The sequence below is a fragment of the Oncorhynchus gorbuscha genome, unplaced genomic scaffold, assembly GCF_021184085.1.
Source record: "Oncorhynchus gorbuscha isolate QuinsamMale2020 ecotype Even-year unplaced genomic scaffold, OgorEven_v1.0 Un_scaffold_1373, whole genome shotgun sequence".
Taxonomy (NCBI): domain Eukaryota; kingdom Metazoa; phylum Chordata; class Actinopteri; order Salmoniformes; family Salmonidae; genus Oncorhynchus; species Oncorhynchus gorbuscha.
The window spans coordinates 134,677-144,676 of record NW_025746166.1 but is presented as its reverse complement, the minus strand read 5'-3'; the positions used below and the strand labels follow the sequence as shown (position 1 = coordinate 144,676).

The 10,000-nt window shown below is 47.1% G+C and overlaps 1 protein-coding gene across 1 annotated transcript in view; it reads left to right on the top strand.

Annotated features, from left to right (window-relative positions):
• LOC124022411 (putative pre-mRNA-splicing factor ATP-dependent RNA helicase DHX32) overlaps window positions 1–10,000 on the top strand; it is an 18,629-nt gene that overhangs the window by 4,810 nt on the left and 3,819 nt on the right. Inside the window, exons 3-8 of the mRNA XM_046337344.1 lie at window positions 1–23; window positions 310–473; window positions 3,363–3,617; window positions 3,774–3,870; window positions 5,204–5,353; window positions 8,531–8,676. The exon at window positions 1–23 is cut by the window's left edge and continues 59 nt beyond it. Of these exons, the coding sequence (XP_046193300.1) occupies window positions 1–23; window positions 310–473; window positions 3,363–3,617; window positions 3,774–3,870; window positions 5,204–5,353; window positions 8,531–8,676 (835 nt within the window). The remainder of the gene's footprint in view (window positions 24–309; window positions 474–3,362; window positions 3,618–3,773; window positions 3,871–5,203; window positions 5,354–8,530; window positions 8,677–10,000) is intronic.

Here is a 10,000-nt window from a genome sequence, read left to right as displayed (position 1 = left end):
AGACAGGCTCCTGGCCCACTACGGTAGTGGAACGACCCTCCTATACGTTCATTGATTGATTGATTTATTTCAATGAGAAAAGATGCACTTTGTAACAACCCAGGGGGAATAACACATGGTCCCCATTGTTGTGTTTATCAGATCATTAGAAGAATGGAGGTTGTTGTCATTGATCTTTACTGAAAGCCACTGTGGGGATACTTCGTTGATCACTAACCTCCGTAGCTCAATTAGAACATGAGTAAAACATGGAACGGAATTCTGTGATAACACGGACCGGACTGACAGTAATGTTCACTGCTGTTACAGGTAGTAACGTCCCTGTGGTCAGTCTGGAAGCCCTCTGTCCAGCTGAGGTGGTCTACAGTAACTGTAGTAGTAAAGACTACTTCTACTCTGCTCTGAGACTGGTATTGGAGATCCACCGCACCAAGGAGGAGGGAGATGTGGTGCTGTTCTTGGCCTCAGCTCAGGTGAGATCATTTACACAGTTCAACAGTGATGATGGTGCAGTATTTGTCCGTAACTCGATTGCTTGTTTTTGTTGGTGCTATGTACTGAATGATGGCATAGCTCTCTGTCCTTAAGTAGGATCTCTGTCCTTAAGTAGGATCTCTGTCCTTAAGTAGGATCTCTGTCCTTAAGTAGGATCTCTGTCCTTAAGTAGGAACTCTGTTCTTAAGTAGGATCTCTGTTCTTAAGTAGGATCTCTGTCCTTAAGTAGGATCTCTGTCCTTAAGTAGGATCTCTGTCCTTAAGTAGGATATCTGTCCTTAAGCAGGAGCTCGTCCCTCGTCTCATCCTCCGTCTCGTCCCCCGCCTCGTCCTCCGTCTCGTCCTCCGTCTCGTCCTCAGTCTCGTCCTCAGTCTCGTCCTCAGTCTCCCCCCGTCTCGTCCTCCGTCTCGTCCTCCGTCTCCCCCCGTCTCGTCCTCCGTCTTGTCCTCCGTCTCGTCCCCCGTCTCGTCCTCCGTCTCCCCCCCGTCTCGTCCTCAGTCTCGTCCCCAGTCTCGTCCCCAGTCTCGTCCTCAGTCTCGTCCTCCGTCTCGTCCTCCGTCTCGTCCTCCGTCTCCCTCCGTCGTTCGTCCTCAGTCTCGTCCTCAGTCTCGTCCTCCGTCTCGTCCCCAGTCTCGTCCCCAGTCTCGTCCTCAGTCTCGTCCTCCGTCTCCCCCAGTCTCGTCCTCCGTCTCCCCCAGTCTCGTCCTCAGTCTTGTCCTCCGTCTCCCCCAGTCTCGTCCTCCGTCTCGTCCTCAGTCTCATCCTCCGTCTCCCTCCCAGTCTCCCCCCGTCTCGTCCTCCGTCTCATCCTCCGTCTCGTCCTCAGTCTTGTCCCCAGTCTCGTCCTCAGTCTCGTCCTCCGTCTCCCCCAGTCTCGTCCTCCGTCTACCCCAGTCTCGTCCCCAGTCTCGTCCTCCGTCTCGTCCTCCGTCTCCCCCAGTCTCGTCCCCAGTCTCGTCCTCCGTCTCCCCCCGTCTCGTCCTCAGTCTCGTCCTCCGTCTCCCCCGTCTTGTCCTCAGTCTCGCCCTCCGTCTCCCCCAGTCTCGTCCCCAGTCTCGTCCTCCGTCTCCCCCGTCTCGTCCTCCGTCTCGTCCTCCGTCTCGTCCTCAGTCTCGTCCTCCGTCTCCCCCCCGTCTCGTCCTCAGTCTCGTTCTCCATCTCCCCCAGGCTCGTCCTCTGTCTCGTCCCCCGTCTCGTCCTCAGTCTCGTCCCCAGTCTCGTCCTCCGTCTTGTTTGCCTAGTGGTCTGCCTAGTGGTCTGCCTAGTGGTCTGCCTAGTGGTCTGTCTAGTGGTCTGCCTAGTGGTCTGCCTAGTGGTCTAGTGGTCTGCCTAGAGGTCTGCCTAGTGGTCTGTCTAGTGGTCTGTCTAGTGGTCTGCCTAGTGGTCTAGTGGTCTGCCTAGTGGTCTGCCTAGTGGTCTGCCTAGTGGTCTGTCTAGTGGTCTGCCTAGTGTTCTGTCTAGTGGTCTGCCTGGTGGTCTGCCTAGTGGTCTAGTGGTCTGCCTAGTGGTCTAGTGGTCTGCCGAGTGGTCTAGTGGTCTGCCTAGTGGTCTGCCTAGTGGTCTGCCTAGTGGTCTGTCTAGTGGTCTGCCTGGTGGTCTGCCTAGTGGTCTAGTGGTCTGCCTAGTGGTCTGCCTAGTGGTCTGTCTAGTGGTCTGCCTGGTGGTCTGCCTAGTGGTCTAGTGGTCTGTCTAGTGGTCTGCCTAGTGGTCTGCCTAGTGGTCTGCCTAGTGGTCTGCCTAGTGGTCTGCCTAGTGGTCTGCCTAGTGGTCTGCCTGGTGGTCTGCCTAGTGGTCTAGTGGTCTGCCTAGTGGTCTGTCTAGTGGTCTGCCTGGTGGTCTGCCTAGTGGTCTGCCTGGTGGTCTGCCTAGTGGTCTGCCTAGTGGTCTGCCTAGTGGTCTGCCTAGTGGTCTGCCTAGTGGTCTGCCTAGTGGTCTGCCTAGTGGTCTGCCTAGTGGTCTGCCTAGTGGTCTGCCTAGTGGTCTGCCTCGTGATCTGCCTAGTGGTCTGTCTAGTGGTCTGTCTAGTGGTCTGCCTAGTGGTCTAGTGGTCTGTCTAGTGGTCTGTCTAGTGGTCTGCCTAGTGGCCTAGTGGTCTGCCTAGTGGCCTAGTGGTCTGCCTCGTGGTCTGCCTCGTGGTCTGCCTCGTGGTCTGTTGGAATGACAAAGCGTTTTGAAAGGCCTTCTTGTCCTGGACCATATGTGTGTGTGACAATGAGCTTCAAAGCCTGTCAGTAGGGATGTCAACTCAGCCCTTTTCTATTGATGGGTCTGCCAGCAAAATGTGTTAACTATTTATGACATGATAAGCCCTCTCTTCCCCTCACGTTGAACCATCCAGCCTGGGGTCAAGTAGCAGGTCTGGGGTGTAGTGGTCAAGTAGAAGATCTGGGGTGTAGTGGTCAAGTAGCAGATCTAGGGTGTAGTGGTCAAGTAGCAGATCTGGGGTGTAGTGGTCAAGTAGAAGATCTAGGGTGTATTGGTCAAGTAGAAGATCTAGGGTGTAGTGGTCAAGTAGCAGATCTAGGGTGTAGTGGTCAAGTAGAAGATCTAGGGTGTAGTGGTCAAGTAGCAGATCTAGGGTGTAGTGGTCAAGTAGCAGATCTAGGGTGTAGTGGTCAAGTAGAAGATCTAGGGTGTAGTGGTCAAGTAGCAGATCTGGGGTGGTGTAAAAGTGGTGTAGTGGTCAAGTAGCAGATCTGGGGTGTAGTGGTCAAGTGGCAGACACTATTATCCTCAGTGCTGTACAGTTTTTAGACGTGTGATCCCTGCAGGAAGTGAACCCATGACCTTGGGGGCGTTGCTAGCCAGTAGCCACACGGGACAAGTCGTATGGTGCTGTCTCACACTGTGTTGCCCCTCCCCACAGGAGGTTGTCTGTGCCCGTGCTATCCTCCAGAGAGAGGGAACCAGACTGGGGGCAGACCTTGGGGAGCTGGTGCCCGTGGTCTTGTGCCCTGGGCGTGGTCGGACACCCTCTCTCCTGGGGGAGGGGATGGGGAGTAGGGGAACCGTTACGACCAGTTGCCGGAGGGTTTTCCTCTCCACAAGCCAGGGAGAGGACATGTTCTGGGCTGTGGACTCTGTTAACTTTGTCATCGACGTAGGACTGGAGAAAAGACATGTGAGTTTAACCCCCATAAAACAAGCATTGCATGTTAGTTTATGCATGTAGGCCAAGGCTATGACCATAGATATCCCATTAAATGAGTTCATTCATGACGTTATTAAATAGTTATAATAGGTCTTTCTATGGTTAAACGTGTATTCTTTCAACCAGGTGTATCATCCCAGGTTAAGGGCCACCTCTGAATCAGTACTACGATCCATCAGCAGATACCAGGCTGATGTCAGGAAGCAGCTGATTGGACCGACAGGTACTGACATCTGATATTGGACCGACAGGTACAGGAAGCAGCTGATTGGACCGACAGGTACTGATATCAGGAAGCAGCTGATTGGACCGACAGGTACTGATATCAGGAAGCAGCTGATTGGACCGGTACTGATATCAGGAAGCAGCTGACAGCGGACACAGGTACTGATATCAGGAAGCAGGATACTGATATCAGGAAGCAGCTGATTGGACCGAAGCAGGTACTGATATCAGGAGCTGAGGACAGCTGATATCAGGAAGCAGCTGATTGACCGACAGGTACTGATATCAGGAAGCAGCTGATTGGACCGACAGGTACTGATATCAGGAAGCAGCTGATTGGACCGACAGGTACTGATATCAGGAAGCAGCTGACTGGACCGACAGGTACTGATATCAGGTACTGAAGCAGCTGATTGGACGGGACCAGGAAGCAGCTGATACTGATATCAGGAAGCAGCTGATTGGACCGACAGGTACTGATATCAGGAAGCAGCTGATTGGACCGACAGGTACTGATATCAGGAAGCAGCTGATTGGAGCAGGTACTGATATCAGGAAGCAGCTGATTGACCGACAGGTACTGATATCAGGAAGCAGCTGATTGGATGATTGGACACAGGTAAGCAGCTGAAGCAGCTGATTGGACCGACAGGTACTGATATCAGGAAGCAGCTGATTGGACAGACAGGTACTGATATCAGGAAGCAGCTGATTGGACCGACAGGTACTGATATCAGGAAGCAGCTGATTGGACAGGTACTGATATCAGGAAGCAGCTGATTGGACTGATATCAGGAAGCAGCTGATTGGACCGACAGGTACTGATATCAGGAAGCAGGTACTGATATCAGGAAGCACCGATATCAGGAAGCAGCTGGTACTGATATCAGGAAGCAGCTGACTGGTCTTTGCTCATTTGAGCTGTTCTTGCCATAATATGGACTTGGTCTTTTACCAAATAGGGTTATCTTCTGTATACCACCTCTATCTTGTCACAACACAACTGATTGGCTCAAACACATTAAGAAGGAAAGAAATTCCACAAATGAACTTTTAACAAGGCACAACAGTTAATTGAAATGCATTCCAGGTGACTAACTCATGAAGCTGGTTGAGAGAATGCCAAGAGTGTGCAAAGAAATATAACAAAAAACAAAAACAAAAAAATATATATTTGTATTAGTTTAACACTTTTTTTTGGTTATTACTAGATTTCCATATGTGTTATTTCATAGTTTTGATGTCTTCACAATTATTCTATGATGTAGAAAATAGTAAAAATTAAAGAAAATCCCTTTGTTTGTTTGATTGAGTTGTCTGTGTTTGTCCAGGGAAGTGTTTCTGCCTGTACCCTAAGGAAAGAGTACTCCCCATAGAGACATCCCCTCAGATCCTGGACGCCAACCTCACCTTCACCATCCTCTTCCTCAAGAGGATGGAGATCGCAGGGCTGAGACACTGTGACTTCATCACCAGACCAGGTCAGTCTACCAGACAGACATTCTACATGGTACTATAGTAGGACAGTGGTTCTCATTCAGGGGTACTAGGACCTCCTAGGGCTACTTGGTCCACCGGGGCTACTTGGCCTGTCCATCGGGGCTACTTGGCCTGTCCACCGGGTCTACTTGGCCTGTCCACCGGGTCTACTTGGCCTGTCCACCGTGTCTACTTGGCCTGTCCACCGGGGCTACCTGGCCTGTCCACCGGGGCTACCTGGCCTGTCCACCGGGGCTACTTGGCCTGTCCACCGGGGCTACTTGGCCTGTCCACCGGGTCTACTTGGCCTGTCCACCGTGTCTACTTGGCCTGTCCACCGGGGCTACCTGGCCTGTCCACCGGGGCTACCTGGCCTGTCCACCGGGGCTACTTGGCCTGTCCACCGGGGCTACTTGGCCTGTCCACCGGGTCTACTTGGCCTGACCACCGGGTCTACTTGGCCTGTCCACCGGGTCTACTTGGCCTGTCCACCGGGGCTACCTGGCCTGTCCACCGTGTCTACTTGGCCTGTCTACCGGGGCTACTTGGTCCACCGGGGATACTTGGCCTGTCCACCGGGGCTACCTGGCCCGTCCACCAGGGCTACTTGGCCTGTCCACCGGGGCTACTTGGGAAGACTCATGAGACCATAGGCTTACATGAGAGGGTACTTCAGGGCTACTCCGGGCTGAGCAAAATGTACTTGGTGGTACTGTAACCAAAAAAGGAATTGAACCAAACTACCAAATGTATCTATAAAGCCCTTTTTACATCAGCAGATGTCAACAACTGTTTATACAGAAACCCAGCCTCAGACCCCAAACAGAAAGCAATGCAGATGTAGAAGCATGACTAGAAACCCTGGTTGTATCTGGGTATTCAGTGTATTCTCAGGTTATTAGACACTGGTCTGAGGAGGTGAGTCTGACCACAGAGATCCTAATTACATTTAAATGTGTTATAATCTGTATTTCTATGGATCTGACCCTGTGTAATCTGTACTGCTATGGATCTGACCCTGTGTAATCTGTACTGCTATGGATCTGACCCTGTGTAATCTGTACTGCTATGGATCTGACCCTGTGTAATCTGTGCTGTAACTAGGGTTGCAAAATTCTAGCAACTTTCCCCAAATTCCCAGTTTTTTTCCAGAAAATCAGGAGAGAATAAGCAGGAAATCTTGGAATCATCCAACCAGGAATTCTGGGAAACCTGGGCATTTTGTTAGCAGACTTTTTGCAACTATAGCTGTAACTGTAGAGTGGTACAGGGTACAGGAGGGTTTTTTTTGTCCTGGGTAGAGGTCTGATGGAGGTCTGTATGCCGTGCTCTGTCCTGTTTAGAGGCAGCCAGCCGTGCTTTAGTAGAGCTGACAGTGGCCTGCCAGGGACCATTGTCTGAGAGCCCCGACCCACCCGGCTGTCCCAGCATGGGAAGAGTTGAGGACAGTGACAATGCTGCATCCCAAATGGCTCCCTATTCTCTATATAGTGCCCTACTATAGACCAGATGGCACCCTATTCCCTATATAGTGCCCTAGTATAGACCAGATGGCACCCTATTCTCTATATAGTGCACTACTATAGACCAGATGGCACCCTATTCCCTATATAGTGCCCTACTATAGACCAGATGGCACCCTATTCCCTATATAGTGCCCTACTATAGACCAGATGGCACCCTATTCCCTATATAGTGCTCTACTCTGGTCAAAAAGGTAGTGTACCATTTTGGACACATTCCACGGAGTAAAGTGGCCAGCTTGTTATTAATGATTACCTCATAACGCCTCTCGTTTCGTCCATCTGACCTCCAACGCCAACAATGAGGATTTTACTGGAAGTAGAATTTACTGTCCTCCATTTTACTGGAACACAACAAGGCTAGAATTTACTGTCCTCCATTTTACTGGAACACAACAAGGCTAGAATTTACTGTCCTCCATTTTACTGGAACACAACAAGGCTAGAATTTACTGTCCTCCATTTTACTGGAACACAACAAGGCTAGAATTTACTGTCCTCCATTTTACTGGAACACAACAAGGCTAGAATTTACTGTCCTCCATTTTACTGGAACACAACAAGGCTAGAATTTACTGTCCTCCATTTTACTGGAACACAACAAGGCTAGAATTTACTGTCCTCCATTTTACTGGAACACAACAAGGCTAGAATTTACTGTCCTCCATTTTACTGGAACACAACAAGGCTAGAATTTACTGTCCTCCATTTTACTGGAACACAACAAGGCCATAATTTACTGTCCTCCATTTTACTGGAACACAACAAGGCTAGAATTTACTGTCCTCCATTTTACTGGAACACAACAAGGCCTGTCCTCCAGAATTTACTGTCCTCCATTCTACTGGAACACAACAAGGCTAGAATTTACTGTCCTCCATTTTACTGGAACACAACAAGGCTAGAATTTACTGTCCTCCATTCTACTGGAACACAACAAGGCTAGAATTTACTGTCCTCCATTTTACTGGAACACAACAAGGCTAGAATTTACTGTCCTCCATTCTACTGGAACACAACAAGGCTAGAATTACTGTCCTCCATTTTACTGGAACAACAAACAAGGCCAGAATTACTGGACCAACCTTTTTGGAGCTCAGGCTCTTTCGGGAAGAGAGTTTTTATTCTGATTCTGTATTCTAATGTCTTTTGACGTGTTAAAGTAAAAGTTAAAGTAAGGTCCTCGATCTCTTGAGGAGCTGAGCAGATACTATATGATCATAATCCAGAGCATCAACTGACAAGTCATTTTGTTAAACAGGTGTTTTCTCTGGCTAATATCTCTTCTTCTTCTTATCTATTATCTAAAGGATGATCTACTTCCCTATCCATATCTTGTATTTTATTATCTATGATCTAAATTTGTCTACTTCCTATCCAGATCTTGTATTTTATTATCTATGATCTAAGTTGTCTACTTCCTATCCAGATCTTGTATTTTATTATCTATGATCTAAGTTGTCTACTTCCTATCCAGATCTTGTATTTTATTATCTATTATTTAAGTTGTCTACTCCAGATCTTGTATTTTATTATCTATGATCTAAGTTGTCTACTTCCTATCAGATCTTGTATTTTATTATCTATTATTTTAAGTTGTCTACTTATCCAGATCTTGTATTTTATTATATGATCCAAGTTGTCTACTTCAATCAGATCCAGAGGGTCTGATGCAGTCGCTAGAGGAGCTGGATTACCTCGCGGCATTGGACGACGATGGGAACCTATCAGAGATCGGGATCATAATGTCTGAGTTGCCATTGGACGCTCAGATGGCCAAGGCTCTGCTGGAGTTTGATTGTGTGAATTGGTGGTGACCATCATAGTATGCCTGTGAGTTTGATTGGGTGTTGAATGAGGTGGTGACCATCATTTGCAGTTATGAACTCATAAACAGGTTGATGTAGTTTTTGATTCTATTTGATTCACTCCTACAACCTTTGGCCCATTTGATTCTATTTGATTCACTCAGGGTGGGTTGCACCAACATGAATGAACTCATAAACTGGGTTTAATCAAGGTTTATCTAGTAATGTTTTTGATTCACTATTTGAACTCTGGGTAAACATGAATGAACTCATAAACTGGGTTTAATAATTTATCCTAGTAATGTTTTTGATTCTATTTGATTCTATTTGTTTCAATCAGGGTAATCCTTAAACTTTTAATCAAAGGTTTACAGTAATGTTTTTGATTCTAAATTTAACTTTGAATGAACTCATAAACTGGAGTTTAATCAAGGTTTATCTAGTAATGTTTTTGCAATCCTTAAACCTCGTTTTTCCAATAATCATAGTTCACTCCACTGTTTTAAAAACTAATTTAAATTCATTTTGGGATTAAATCTAAACTGACCTGTTTAAATGCATCAAATATCAGTATGTGTCTAAGTAATTTGTATGTCCTTTATTTTCAGTGTGATTAACACTTTTTATCTCCTGTGGTTTATCATGTTCGTTAAACTCAACCAGCTAAATCATTTGACAGATAAGTGCAATTAATTTCATCCTTAGCCTGAAGTGAAAAGTCACTTTGCTGGCGGGGACTAGCAACGACCAGTGCTGGTTTGTTTCCATAGAACTTACAACATATTGCTATAAGAATCCATTAGGACACATATCACTGATCATAGTTCAGTGATTTAACCTGAGATCAACTAATCCAGTCTTAAAATTAAGTGGTGCAACACGGATGATAATTATAAACGTAGATTTACAAAATCTAGATGAGGTCTAATCTAAGATGGATTTAAACCATGTTGGTGCAACACACCCTCCTTTGTCTTGTAATGGGTTAAACCCTCACATTTATGTTTACATCCATAACGCTTTATAACTACCATTGAAGATATTAGAATATCCATCATAAGCAGTCTTAACCATTATGGACAACGCATATCAGCATCTCTTGACTTTTAGAATGTATAATCTGCCAGACAGTATAATTTTAGACAGTATAATCTGCCAGTCAGTATATTCTGCCAGACAGTATAATCTGCCATAGTATAATCTGCCAGACAGTATATTCTGCTGACAGTATATTCTGCCAGACAGTATAATCTGCTGACAGTATATTCTGCCAGACAGTATATTCTGCCAGACAGTATATTCTGCCAGACAGTATATT